The 15,349-nt window shown below is 34.5% G+C and overlaps 1 protein-coding gene and 1 pseudogene across 4 annotated transcripts; one reads left to right on the top strand and one right to left on the bottom strand.

Annotated features, from left to right (window-relative positions):
• Positions 1–1,513: 1,513 nt before the first annotated feature.
• LOC120195438 (agamous-like MADS-box protein TM6) lies at positions 1,514–3,317 on the top strand. 4 transcript variants are annotated; one of them, XM_039197468.1, is made up of 8 exons: positions 1,514–1,742; positions 1,846–1,912; positions 2,001–2,062; positions 2,161–2,260; positions 2,427–2,468; positions 2,558–2,602; positions 2,687–2,867; positions 3,054–3,317. In XM_039197468.1, the coding sequence occupies exons 1-7, from the start codon at positions 1,555–1,557 to the stop codon at positions 2,858–2,860; spliced, it is 678 nt and encodes a 225-aa protein (XP_039053399.1). In that variant the 5' UTR covers positions 1,514–1,554; the 3' UTR covers positions 2,861–2,867; positions 3,054–3,317. The 4 variants fall into 4 exon arrangements, with proteins under 4 accessions (XP_039053399.1, XP_039053398.1, XP_039053401.1 ...); XM_039197467.1 differs by having other exon boundaries at positions 2,158–2,260; XM_039197470.1 differs by lacking the exon at positions 2,427–2,468.
• Positions 3,318–5,458: 2,141 nt separating this feature from the next.
• Positions 5,459–12,605, bottom strand: LOC120195390 (annotated as a pseudogene).
• Positions 12,606–15,349: the final 2,744 nt, after the last annotated feature.

Here is a 15,349-nt window from a genome sequence, read left to right as displayed (position 1 = left end):
ATCCTATTACATAACGAAAACTCTTAGTTTTGTATAGAGTTAAGACCGTTGGATTAGTAAAAATATATGGCTGAGATTAACATTAGGAAATAAAAATATATTTACTGAAAAAAAGAAGGAATCAATCCTAGTTATCTATTTTCAATCATCCAACGATCCTATGTCTGTGTAAAATCAAAGAATTTTACATTGTGTAAGTGAATCCTAACTCTATATGTTAAATATATTGTACTATTAAATTACTTTTTAACCTATATATATATCCATTAGATTGATACTAGGTAAAACTAATAAGTTTTACACTAATTTATAGCCATTAGATTAAAAATAAATAAATGATTCAAATTTGATTAAAATTTATAACTCATAGACAAATATTTCTTTAACTCATTTATCTTTTTTACCCAAGACCCTAAACATCATACCCAAACCATGAATCTTTCAAACCCCAAGCCTCTAAATCCAAACTCAAACCTTAAATCATAAATTCTATGCCCTAAATATTAACCTTAAAAGGAAAAATATTATTTTACGGCGAGTTAAAGAAATATTTATTTACGAGTTATAAATTTTAATTAATTTTAAATATTTTATATATTTAAATGTAATCGCTATAAATTAGTGTAAAACGTATTAGCTTTACATGATGTAAGTGAATCGTAATATATATATATATATATATATATTAATTAGACCTTAGGATAAATTATTTATTTGTCCACCCACCTTTTTATTTTGGTCACCAACTATTAATTTTTTTAAATCACACCTAACATTATATTTTGATCATATTTTGGTCACTCATTGTTAAACAATTAACGATGATATTGATGTGAGATTTTTAATTTATTATGGTGATACGTTAACATGTGATAACGTCTCTGCAAATAATACTTTTAATTTTTTAAAGAAATAATATTATTAATACATTTAATAGAAAAACTCATTAAGTAATTAAATTTAACAAAAAAGGTAAAACAATATTTTTTACGCCTACAACATCAGGGATTGATCCAAGTGAGATGAGTGAGGTACTCACCCAAAAAGTTTAGATTACTATATATTTTAAATATTTTTATATTTTTTATTAATAATTTATTTTTATTTTTAAAACTATTTAAATTTACTCTTATTAAAATTTTATAAATTCTTATCCTCACATAAAATCCAAAGCATCACTCTAAAATTTAAACACATTGGTTTAATTTGGTATTGGTGTTGAATGGAGCTGAATCCCACTTAAGTGTCCCAATTACGAGGTTTAACCTGCATAATGCATGTCTTGTCATGGTAATAATATAAATAAATCTCGCATGTTATTAGGCAATGTTGCCCTCGAGATGCCAATGTAACTTGGATTATTTCAACGACCATTTATAGTTATCAAACAACATACTTTTCATCCCCCCTTTCCCGATATAGATTCCTTCTCTCCTCTTCTTCGAATCCAAGCCTATTTGTTCAATGCCATTAGTCTAGCTAGCTGTGCCCCTCATTTCTCTCATCTGATCATTTGTTTTCTTTTTAAAAAAAAAAACACTGGGAAAAGCAAGTATGGGTCGTGGAAAGATCGAGATCAAGAAGATCGAGAACGCTACAAATAGGCAGGTTACCTATTCCAAGCGAAGGAACGGTCTTTTCAAGAAAGCTCAAGAGCTTACTGTTCTATGTGATGCTAAGGTTTCCTTGATCATGTTCTCCAGCACTGGCAAATTCCAAGAGTTCCTTAGTCCTAATATCACGTATTATCATCTTTCACTACCCTTTTTTTCTCCCCATGAATTTAAACAAACATATACATATGATATATATATATGATATGGGTTTTGTGTTGTTTTGTATTAGGACAAAAGGATTTTTCGATCTATATCAAAAGACTTCAGGGATTGACCTATGGAACTCCCACTACGAGGTTAACAATTTTTCTCTCTTCAATGTTCAAGCTTTATGGACCATTTTTTTTTGTCTCTTTTAGTTGTGCTTTTTTAATATTTTGGCAGAGAATGCAAGAAAATTACAGGAGGTTGAAGGAGATAAACAAGAAGCTGAGAAGAGAGATCAGGTAAAGAAATTTTAGAGCTTTCCTGATATATACAAAACCTATGGTTATTTATCAATAAAAAAAGATTCGTTTTTTTTATTGGGGATTGGTTTTAGAAGGCAGCGGATGGGTGGGGATTTGAGTGAACTTAACATCAAGGAACTGCAAGCTCTTGAGGCTAAAATGGATTCTGCCTTGTTGGCTATACGAGAGAGAAAGGTTTGAAATTATTGGACTTTTTGCTGTACCAAAAGGGTTTATTATATTATATAATTCATCATTCTTCTAATTGATTAAAAGACTCTTCTGCTAATGTTTTTTAACTCAAGTTTGTGGGTTATAAATCAAGTCATGGAACTAACAAATATCAGTTGATTGTTCACAGTACTATGCCATTAAAACGCAAACAGATAAACATAAGAAGAAGGTTAGTGAACTGAATCACTTTTTTTTTATGGCTTTATTTGATTCAAATCTTGGAGTTGCTGCTCAAGTTTAGACCTCTACTGGCTGCAGGTAAGGAATTTGGAGGAAAGACATGCAAATATTGTGCTGAACTTGGTCAGAACCTTTGGATTGAAACTTGATTCGAAATTTTCTTTCTTAATCTTATCCAGTAGTAACTCTCTCTCTTTTGTTCATAAGGAGGCAAAGCTTGAGCGTCAGGACGAAATAGTTGAAAACGGAGGATATTATGAATCAGCCATGGGAGTTGCAGCCAATGGATCCTCTAATAACTTATATGCTCTTCGGCTGTACCAAAACCACCAACCTCATCTTATTCTTCAGCACGGCACTAATGATCTGCGCCTTGCTTGATATGGTGGTTCCATTAGTACTAAATACCGGTGGTGATCGGATCATAACGGATTTTAAGATCACCGCAGTATCACAACTGTATCTGCAACTTAGAAATATAGTTATTTTTAGAAAGTAAAGCGTCATAACTGCCGCACCATCCGAAACCGTGATACCTGGATCATATCCAACCATAATTTAGTACTATAGAGAGGTTCTCTGAGGACACATTGTCCATAATTTTAGATTATATTTAGTCTACAGCTCTTTTATCAGTATATATGTGTGTGTGTTGGAAAGTTGAATAATTTATCGTCTGCTGGCGACTGGAAGTAGCGAGATTTTCAGTGTGCCTTGTGTCATTCTCATTCTAAGATAAGTGAAAGTGTGTTGTATTTTGATGTAAAATATAAACTTGCATGTACCTTGACTTGGTTGTATTGTATTGGCATCTTATGAACCTTTTATATTTACTCTATTGTCGCTGATATTTAGCAGTCTTGAAACTTTAGTTTTTATAAACAAAATAAATGAATGAGGCACTTGCCACCATTCTAATCCTGATAAAGCTTGAAACAAATATGGGTTTAGATTGACTTGCTAGTAGTATGTTGCAAGGATGGCTCCATCCCTAATTTGGGCTCGCATTCACCGTTGAAGCCTTGAATGAAGTGAAAAGTTGAGCGAGAAACGACCACCCTTGAGGCATTTCCCGATTGTGCAGCCACCATCCAGCTCCAACTTCCATTGTTATGTTTTAAAGGAAGTATTGTATTTAGTAAAAAGAAAGTACCCCAACCCATCTCCCTCATAATTGTTGGGGGTGGAAATTAATTAACCTCTCATCACTTCCATCCACTTTCCATTACAAATAATTATATGGTATGGGCTCTCCTCTTTTTTAAATTTAGGATGTTTGCATATTGCATTCTCCTCCCCAAAATCTCAAATAAAGCTAAAATTATATTTTTTTTCGATTTTTTTCCTCGTAATAATTACTGAACCTACGATTTAAAAGAAAAGATAAATGTCAACTAAAAGCTTTTAACTTCGAATATATTCTAGAAATTGTTGACAATTTATATATAAACTTAAATACAATATTTCTAGTATAGTATAGCAATGCTGCTATTCCTTTCAGCTCGGCTTAGCTACAGTTACACAAAACTTGAAATGGCTACAGTTTAAGAATTTTATTCGAAGCTTATTATGATGAGGTTCACATCCTCTGTCTTCTCCGAAAATTGAAGGGACAACAGATAAAATCATCTAACCTTTGGGTGCGTTTTGAGAATATTTGTGCAAGTGTTTATGGCCTAAAATTTCATTTGAAACCTAAAACCTTTTTTAAAACTCGTTTTTAGCTAAAAATATACGTTTAAAATGTGATTATTGACTCAAACTAATAAGTTAGAAAAATGATACTTTTGTGATGGAAAAGATTGTTGGATTTAATTGAACAAATAAAACTTTAATACCAACAACAAGTTAGTCTAGTGGGATAACACACTAGATCCCTTAAGCAAGGTTAAGGTTCAAATCCTAGAGATTGTGAATGGAGTAAATAGGGTTGGGAATGTCGTCCTTGCCACTGCAGTATCCGATCTGGATTAGTCGATCAATAGATTGAATATTGATGGTTATAAAAAAATAAAACTTTAACTTTGTCCAATCATTATAAAATTAATAGATATATTAATCTATTTTTAATATTAAATAAATATAATTAATTTTAAGATAAACTACATGTATACTCATTAAATTATAAGATAACTTGTATGTTGAACACTAAATAAAAAAAAGATTTTAATCATGTCACTTAGTTATTTAAACTCAACATTAACTTTTAATGCTGTTATCCTTGAAATTTCAGGTTTGAGTACCGCATATATTTTTAGATAGTTAAGAGTTTTTTAATAAATATTACGTTATATTCACCTCAATTTATAAAAGAAATAACTTTTAATGAGAATGGTGACTGATAAATTTTAATTATAATTAATTTAAAAGTCATCTAATAAGATGGTGACTTGTGACACAATCTTATAATTTTAATTAAAATTATTATCTTATTGGAAGATTATTAAATTATCTTAATGAAAATTTAATTCAAACTGATAATATGTATAAATAATAAATAACCAAATGAATAATTATATAAATTTATTTAATTGTGTCACCAACATTATCGTTAAAAGTTAATGGTCAATAACATAATTATATCTTTTAAATAATTAAATGACATGATTAAGATTTTTTTTTTTAATTCAATGGTCAAAATAAAACTTACCCTATAATATAGTAATTATACATGTATTTTACCCTTGTTTCTACAAATACATAAATTGATAGTATCTTTTTTATTACCTTTCCATTTTCCCAACACTTTGCCGTAATTAATCCGGATCTACTCCCATTTTTCCAATTTTTTATCATAATTAATCCAGATTTACTCCTATTTCCCCAACACTTTACCCAAATTAATTCGGATCTACTCGTGACACACCTAACTTTAACACGTGAGTTTCCCATCGAGGACTCAATTTCCTACATGCAAAGTCTATCATAGATAAGCTATATATATCTCATCAAGTCTATCGAAGGGTAAGCTATATATCCAGAGAAGAATAATTATCATAATAATATGTTTTATCCTCGACTTGAATGTACTGTTACAGCTTACAAGTTAAATTGAGAGAAGCGGTCAAATTACTATTACAAACAATGAATACAGAATTAAATGCACACAATTGTTATGGTAAACTAGTAACTCATTCAAGGGTGCCAATAACTACATGATGCTCCCCGGTTGCAATAACCGCTCTCGTAAAACTTACAGATCCGCTGTCCTTTGGGCGGAGATCTGAAAGAACCAATTCTGTTCGGAGGGCCACCACTGTATGACGAGTGCCTATTCCATGGGGGCCTGCCTCTAACAAAACTTGAATCTCTGCCCTGAAAATCATGGCCTCTTGGATCAACATGCCTCTGTTGGTCCCTAGGATCAGCATGTCTCTGTAGGTCCCTGGGATCGGCATGTCTCTGTGGGTCCCTGGGATCTGCATTCCTCTGTTGATCTCTGGGATCAACATACCTCTGTTGGTCCCTGGGATCTGCATTCCTCTGTTGATCCCTGGGATCAACATACCTCTGGTGGCTTCCCAAATAGGCTGGATTTCCTGTAGAAGTGCTTGAATGGATGCTGCTGCCATTTTCCTGGATCACTCCGTGACCTGGTCCCCAACTAAAGTTTGTAGTTTCTTGACCTAAACCTTCCCAATGAAAATTTGCATTTCCTTGAACTGCTCCCCAATTGGTGCTAGTAGTTTCTGGCCCCGCTCTCCAAGCATCACTCACGGTAGCCATGCTCCAAGTTGTTGCTGGTGGTGCAGGAGGCTGCAAGTCTGAACCAGTTTCGTATTGGTTAACCGAGACATCGCTGGGCCTTGTATCTTCATCCATTTCAGCACTCGTGGAAGAATGTCCGCCGGAACTCTTTTGAGCGTCTTCAGACTTAGTAATCCCAAATAACTCATTGGTCAAAGCCAACAGAGATGGCATTTGTAGATCATTCGTTGAACTCAAAGCATCGCTTTTTCCAGGATCAGGTGCAGGGCTCAGTCCTCCTACAGGACTAAAACAATCAGGTTCGGAACCTTGAGCCAAGTCCCCATCACAACGCAAAATTGTAGGTGAAGCCAAGCCATTAAGTGACTCCATCGCTTCAACTTCGGCCAAGAGATCTGAAACTGATTCATCGCCCAAAGAATACTCATTGGGTTCTGGAACAATTGGATCCCATCCAGATTCATTATTTGCAGGATCTGCGGGAGAAGAATGCGTTAATTGACCACTTCCTGAAGCAGGAGTAGCATCATGATCATTTCCCAAGTCGGATGGTCTCATAGTAGACTTGGGAACAAATCAGGGTTCCACTCCCCTGTAGAAGGTCTTGCTGGATTGGAAGAATATCCTCCCCATTCACCAGTTACTCCAGGAAGCTGTGGTCCATTACACACTATACTCGAAGTAGTGCTCCAGCTAGGACCTGAATCCAGATGAGCAACATTTGGAGAAAGAGATTGTTTGCTTTTAGCAGCCTGACCTTTTGACTCTTCTTGGTTCAACTTCGATGTTGTGGTAGGAAGATCTGGGAAATCAATATCCTGATTGCGCTCTGATACTTCAAGAGCCCTAGCAAGATAAAGAAGACCAGAGTTGGAATCCCATCCATTTGAAGCATTATTCAAAGGTGGAGCTCTCCAGCATTGCACAGAAGATTTGCCTGAATTTCCCTCCTCATTATTTTGCTTCACATTTCCATCAATAATTTGACCTTCGATCTTGCTCAAATTCACATTCATGTCGATCGAACCACAGTCCCATCTTTCAAACCCATGACCTTTGCCAACTTGAGGAGACTGAGCTTCACATGGTTTCGCAGATAATGTTGATGTGGGAAGCGAACTACTCACCTGGGGCTGGCCAGGGAAGTAACTATCACCCTTCATGGAGTCCCACTGTGGTAAAGGACTTCCAGCCTCTGTTGCATTCAAATTGATAATATCTACAGAAGCAATACAAGTTGAAGATCGAGAGCCCACTTCTTTGCTCTTCGCAGAGTCACTGTTACCGCGACAATGATCACTTGTATCATTCTGCACTGGGTTCAAGCTTCCCTCAACTTGTTTACTTTCCATCTGGTTCTCCTTAGTATCCCTACTCTCCTTAATATCTACATCCCTGTTCTGAAACCCATCCTCGGTGGGTATACTTACATCCTTAGTTGGCATGACACTATTATGAAACAATTGATGTGCTTGGCTGTACCGCCCAACCAAAGAATCAGTTAAGAGAACAGAGTCCCCTTGCTTTTCACTTACCCTCCATATTCTCAAATCAGGAGGGAAATGACCACTACAGCTCCATACTCGTAACGTTGCCATGGCAAATGGCCCTTGAATATTCCCAAGTGGGTCTTGATAGTGCCATATTTTATCTGTATCGATATTATTTACAGATAGCTCCATTCCTGTAGAATGCATGGAAAGAAACAACTCTAATTAGCACAAAAGATACATAAAAAAGTACATGTGCATACGAACATACACATATACGCACCCCTACCTGCCTGCCTGCCTATACATGCATATCTATATGGCCAATACCAAAAGATTAAGACCATAGGAAAAACAACAAAACAAAAATGTCCTATGCCTAAAAGGGCATGCTACCTTTTTTCTTCTCATCCAAATTTCCAGAAACTTCCTCAGACTTGCAAAATAGATCCTTATTTGGGTCACTGTGTATGTCAGGAATTTCATGCAGTCTATGATGTCGTTCATGAGGTGAGTTCAGAAGCTGCAGTTTTTCTTCACATGCTCTGAGCGTGCAACATGGTCAAGGAATACTGGATAAACTTGTTACTGTTTACTTACCAACAGAAAGGCTTATGAGTAAGGACAACAGCAAGTACCATGTTGCACAAAGATATTTTTTTAAAATTGCATGGCTTAAAAAATGTTGAACTAAGTATGGAGTTTGTGTTATAAGATTCCAAGTTCCTTAATTTTCTTACAGTTTCTCAACCAAACAAAACATAAAGTAGAATTGTCAGGCCAATCTTGCTAAGGAAAACACAGAATGTTTAACAAAAACTCCCTGCCATAAACTGAAGCAATGTCCTCGGATGGTAAATGACAAGGTTGGAGTTGAAAAGGCTGGACCTACTTGTTGTTGATCATCTTGAGTCCGATGCACCTTTTCAACCTCACTCAAGCCACTAAGATTATACCTTTGGACGTCCCTTTCATTAGAATTGCATTGAAAGATAAAACTGTTAATAAACTAAAATGATGTTGGTTGTTGGAGGGTAAACAAAATCAGCCTTGAAATAAGTGCATCAGGAAATACCTAGGGTAGGGTAGCAGCATATTCAACCAAACATAGAGAAACAAAATTGATTTCATTGGAAAGCATACACAACTATGGAAAGGACTTTGCATTCACCGATCTAGCTAAAAAAATGATCCTAAATAAAGAATAAAGAGCAAGGGCTTAAAATAAAATTAGGTTTATTGCTAGTTGTATGCAGGAGGCATAAGTTAGAATATCGGCATAGTAGAGAGTATATGGGTACAGAGAAGTTTAGAGGTCAGTATTATAACAAACAAAAAAGGATATTCTTTCGTGTCCCCCTTTTGACTTGCTTGCTCACAAAGATTTTTAACTCGCAAAATCTCTGAGTCTAACCACTGGTAAAAAATTTAAGAGCAAATGGAAAAAACACCTTCAGAAAAGTTCTTTAAGGGGAAACAGAAAACATACAACTATATATGAATGCTAACACCCTATCCCTTAAATTTAACTACGCAGTAATATCCTCAGTCATTTAGAAACTTCAAACCTTAGGAACTTACATCATCTACCCTAACTGCTTGAAGTGCCATTGCTTTCTCCAGAATCTCACCCTACAACAAAGTGTGAAACACCTTTCAAATGACAACAAACATCATGGCTGAAAAGTAAAATCGAACATAAAACATTTACCACAGTAAACCATTTGATCTGTCCACTTCTTATTATACTCTGGCGTAGTTCTTGGCACTCATCCTGAATTTTAAAAAAATAAATCAAAATCAGAGTGAAACTTGAATACCTCGTCGAAGAAAGTAATGGCATAATACAAGACGGCCCACCGCCAGCCTAACTAAGAATGAATATAAATGATAACCGTGTAGTTGGAGAGACAAGTCAATGGTAAATGGTTAATATATTTATGGTGTATTTTCTTTCCAATTTTGTATTTCCAGCCTATCCACACAAGTCATCAATTAGCCTCAATTTACTCATTGACCTCCTCCATCAAACTTTTCTTTTTGCTAATTAAGCTGTTTTCCCCAAATAAAATTTGAACCTATAAAACCTAACTCCTTGTCCCTTTTGTCTCAATATGTTGATAAAAGCATGAAGTTATGCACATAAGGCTTCCTTACAAGGCCCTTTTATTATAAATGCAGGGCTGAAAATGGAAAGTTTCTGCTTTGCAAACAACATAGGAATCTTAAAAAGTAAACGGAAGCAAAGAAAGAAGAAACACAGTAAAAGTGAAAATATGAATTGAGACTATTATTGGGCACCTCAGAAAATTCCTGATTTGAAATTCCATCAATCGAAACCACCTCCTTTTTGTCTAAATTTAATATCTCAACCATGATATCAATTGTCTTCTCACCAATTTTATATGGTTCAGCCACCTTGCTGGTACCTGAAAACAATCATGGTATTAGCGAATGTCTATCATAAAACAACTCAAAATGAATTAGGGGAGTATTGGCTATATAAGTTAATACCTACTACTTGGACAAGCCTATACATATCTTGCTTCTGATCACTACCGGGAAGCCTTATCCTTACAAAGGAACCAACAACTTTGTCATTAAATTTGTCAACATCACCAATTAAGTTCTCCATCAAATTACCCGTCAAGTATATCAATTTCATATTGTGAACATCAATAGCAGCAAATTCATCTGGATTTGCCTTTTGTCCTTTCTCATCAACCTTACTATGCGTTTTACATCTCTTATCATCAGCAATTATAGGTGAACCGTCACTGTTCCCAATAACAGCCAACTGGGTAGCAACAACTTTGGAATATTCGCTAATGGTATTAGTGGGCCTCAGATGATCTTTTGTAGTTCCCAGTTTTTCTGCTTCTACAGGTTCAACTTTGCTAAAAAATGTTTGTCGCGTCAATGTTTTTCTTCTCTTGGAGAAACTAGCTCCTGGGTCTCCAAAAGACCTCTCTGCAATAGCATTTTCTTTCCACGGATTTTTAGCTTTAGTAAGCTCATCTAAAGTTAGAGATAGCTTCTCTTTCAAGCAAACCCAATACACCTTGAAAAGATACTCCCAACTAGTTGGATCATCAAAATCCACTTGCACCTGCACAATATAAATTACAGTAGTTACCAAAGGAGAAGCACAAGTAACGGTAAAAATAAAAGAGCAAATAAAAACTATGAGATATTCTAAAATAAATTAATTGTACAAGGCTTAGCTAACCATACCATTTCCTTACTTCCTAATGAGCTGTTTTCAATCAGCATTACAGTTTTCAAGCAGATTCCACAAAATCCTTTATTTCCTCTTACATTCGCGTAATCTGCACCTTTAGTGCAATTCTTGCACAAAGAATACGGACAAGTATAGCACATATAATATGAAGGCTTCTGACAAGTGCTACATATATGCCACCCTGAAATGTCCAACAAATAGAAAAGAAAAAAAAATGAAACCGACAACTTAAACATTGTAAGTTACTAATAAATGGGATAACAATGTAAGCATGATAACTAATCGAGAAGCAAACGTCCAATGTAAAGACAGATATGGAAGTTATCATTCGCTATGCACATGGAGAAAGTATAAGACTACAATTGAGATAAAAAAAAAGGTAAAGTCATCTAACAGCAAATCAAGATGGAAGAATCCAAGTCTGTGAAAATGTGAAAAATCACCATTTTAGGCCAATGAAAAATCATATTCAAGGAAAATATAATAATTCAGTAACTAACTGACATCCAAGCCAACGAACATTGAAAACCACTATTTGCGTGCACGTGGCAACACTAAGACAGATAGGAAAAGGCGGAGATGAAACTAGATAACATTAACACGTACTTCAACACTTCCCATCACTTGCATTAATTAAATTGACACAAAAGTGACAAGATTTAAAAGAACGAATCAAAATCCAACATACCACAGTTCCATTTCGCCTTTGATTTAAAGAATGCTTCGTCCCTTTTGATGCAGGCCGGATGATATGCCTTAGGACAGCAGCTGACACGTAAATCCCATACAATTAACCATGTAAACAACACAAATGGAAACATATGGCAAACTATACCAAAGAAATTTAAAATTAAACCAGCATTCATTATCAAAAGAAGAAGAACAATAAGTACAGTATATGAACTATTTGTATCATAATTAATCAAAAGATCAGCGGCAATGGCATAGAACTTCCATATTGAACTGAAACTAACTGCAGTTAACTTCCCTAAATAAAAAGCTCAGATAAGCTCAATTGAGGGGAAAGTAAATAAATTTTCAGATTAACTTAGCAAAACCTTGAAGTTCAATCAACAATAACTCTAGCATTCACCTTGTTATTGGACAACTAACTAAAAACTTCCTTTCATTTCATACATTTTCTGCTCAACCAAACAGAAATAAGAACCCAAAATTTCCCGAAACTCACTGCCGATCACAAAGCACGAGACTCCCGCCATCGAAGCAAATAAAACAAACATCTTCTTCATCCTTCTTCATCCGAGCTGGCGCCGGCGCTGATGGCGACATGATTTTCGCCTGATTCTTTGGAGGTCTTCCCCGCCTCCGCTTTCCCGAGTTCATCTCAACAACTTTGACTCTATTTTCCGATCCCATCAGTGCCGTAGCACCACCATCTCCACTAACCACCGCGTCAGTGTTTACCCTTAGATGCGAATCATCCGTCTGCAGAGTCTTCTGGCAGTGATCGACGCTCATGAGCTCTACTCCTTGAGAGGGATCACGATTGAACCACTAGCGCTGCTATTGTCTTCTTTAGGAGGTTTAGACAGAGACGTGATGGATTGAACTTGTCGAGAATTTTCCATCAAAACAATAGATATTAAAAAGTGAAAAAATATATTTTTCTTCGGACAAAACGATGTGTTTATGTTAATTTATTTGAAAATCAAACTTGGGAAGGGAAAGAAAAAGTGAAAGAAAAACCCTAGGGATGTAATTGGAGGATGCGTAGAACCGGAGAAGGACCGGGATGAGATGTGACAATGCATCGTTTGGGGGAAATTGTTTAATTGACTTTAAAATGCCCTTTTAATAGCCCTCGTGTTTCAAATATAATAATTATGGGAAGGAAAAGCTACTTGTTCAGTATCTCTATTTTATTTGCTTTTTACTCTAATTTATTTTTTAAGGCATATTTGCATTTAATATATTAATTGAATCATTTAGATTAAGATTTACTTAGCTCTATCATGACCGTAATCATTTTAATTTAATTGTTCCATTTATAACATCGTAATTCATCGAATTTTATTATTTTTCTTAAAAGATTTAATGTTAAATGATTGAGAATTATTTCTTAACAGATATTATTTTGTATTTACCCAGATTAATAAAAAAAAATAATGTCTCAACTACTAGATAAGTATTAAGTCAGAACTAAGCAATGAGGGGGTAAGTTGTTAAATTTTAAATTAAATAGGATCCTAAAAGATAATTAAATCATAAAAATAAAAGATTAAAGATTTAATGTTACTAAATTTAAAATTCAAATGTCTTAAAATAAAAAATTATATAAATTTAAGGTTAAGGCTTAATTCTTTTAATTTTAAAACTGAAAGCATCTTGAAAATAAGTATACCAAAAATTTTGAGAAGGACAATAACAGTTACAACAGTTTCAAAATTTCAATGGCCTAAAATGCAATTAAACCATGAAAAGTTAGGGGCAATTGCCCGTCAAGCTTATAACCTGGGTCCGTCCTTGTCAATAAATCAACTAATTGTTAATAATTAAAAATTACTATATTATTGATAAAAATAATATTTAAACAGCTTATCATTAAAATTAATTAATTTTATTATATAAGTATATGAATTATTATTTTAATACAAAAAGTATATGAATTATTATACTAATTGTTAATAATATAAGATTTTATATTTTAATTATATATTCGATTAAATTATTCGAATATCAAAATATTACTCCAAGTTTTCAAATGTCAAATTCAATCCTTACTTAAAGTGTAAAACTGTGTTTTAATTTTAAATATTTTGAAACAAATTTTACAAAGTATTTTGAGCCTTAATCGAGCCAAAAATATATTCTTTATAAAAGGATTTCAAGAAAAACTAGATTGCCGAGAGGGTACCGATACCCCTCTTATAGGGTACCGATACCCCTATGCAAGTTTTGGCTCAGAGAAAAACAAAATGCTCTATGGGTACTGATACCCCCTGGAGGAACCGATACCCCTATTCAATTAACGGTCGAAATATTTGAATTTTACACTGTAGGTACCGATACCCTATGTATGGGTACCGATACCTCCCACGCTTCCAACTGTTTTATTTAATTGTTTTCACACAATAACGGCTCTATTGACTCCACTAATAATCCCCAACGTTCAGAAGTGATCCAAGGAATATTTAAACAAGCTTATGAGCCATTGATAAACAACAATTAAGAAGAATTGAGAGAGAATCAAAGAGAAAGCATTAAACCCCAAGTTTGAGCATTTTCAAGCCTATTTTATTCAATATTCATCTTTGCTTTTAAGAACACTTATTGGGCTTAATTGTATTATTCTTGAGTGTTCTTTCTTTGTTCTAGAATTGTGCAAACATCTTGCCTTGTGAGATTTTTCTGTAAGTTTGCGAAATTTGTATTGTTCTCTTTGGGAGAGAGTGTTCTCAAGAATTTGGGGTATAATTCTTGAGGGATTTGTAAGGTTACTCTTTGTCCTCAAAAGAAAGATAAATTAGTGAATTTGTGGAAAATCCTTAGTGTTGATAGCTGAGGTAGTGAACGTAGACTTTGGTTGAGAAAGTCGAAACACTCTAAATCGTTGTGCAATTATTTTCTATTTTCTGCAAAAGCTTCCACCAAAATTTTTATTGTCAATTCACCCCCTCTTGGCTATTTCGTCGATCGATTAACTCAACAATTGGTATCAGAGCCTCACCCATTTGAAGGTTTAATCACCTCTTGAGTCGATTCGGGAAGAGTTATATTGATATTCAAGTCATCAATGGCCTCCACTTCAAACTCCGACTTCGGTCTTGATTCTATAACCGTCAACAAGCATCCTTTATTCAATGGATCTAATTATGCTTATTGAAAGAATAGAAAGAGGTACTTCATTCAAGCAAGTTACATGGGAGCATGGAATATCATAGAAGATGGATACTTCATTCCTTCAACTCATTCAAGATTGTGGAGTGAAGTAGAGACAAGAATGTTCCAGCTCAACTCAAAGGCTATCCATATTATTTTTTGTGCTCTTGGACCGGATGAATACGGAAGTCTCATCTTGTACAACTGCCAAGGAGATATGGGATAAACTTCAAGTCACTCATGAAGGCACAAATGAGGTAAAAGAATCTAAAATTAGTCTTCTAACTCATAGCTATGAAAATTTCAGGATGAAACTGGATGAAGATATCAAAGCTATGAAGGATAGATTTTCCACGATTTTCAATGGTCTCAAATCATATGGAGAGATCACTTCAAACGAAAAGCTTGTGAGGAAGTTAGTTTACTCTCTTCCAAAATCTTGGCAATCAAAGAAGACAACAATCATCGAGACTAAAAACTTAAAGTCTTTAACTCTCAAAGAGTTAATTGGTTCTCTCCCCACTTATGAAATAATGCTTCAAGATAAAGTAGACCTCGAGAAGATTGACGAGACAAAGAAGGAGAATGAGA

The sequence above is a fragment of the Hibiscus syriacus genome, unplaced genomic scaffold (assembly GCF_006381635.1).
Source record: "Hibiscus syriacus cultivar Baekdansim isolate YM2019G1 unplaced genomic scaffold, ASM638163v2 tig00117012_pilon, whole genome shotgun sequence".
In the NCBI taxonomy this organism is placed as follows: Eukaryota; Viridiplantae; Streptophyta; class Magnoliopsida; order Malvales; family Malvaceae; genus Hibiscus; species Hibiscus syriacus.
Note: the sequence above shows the minus strand (reverse complement) of the source record. Positions and strands in the feature narration are given on the sequence as shown.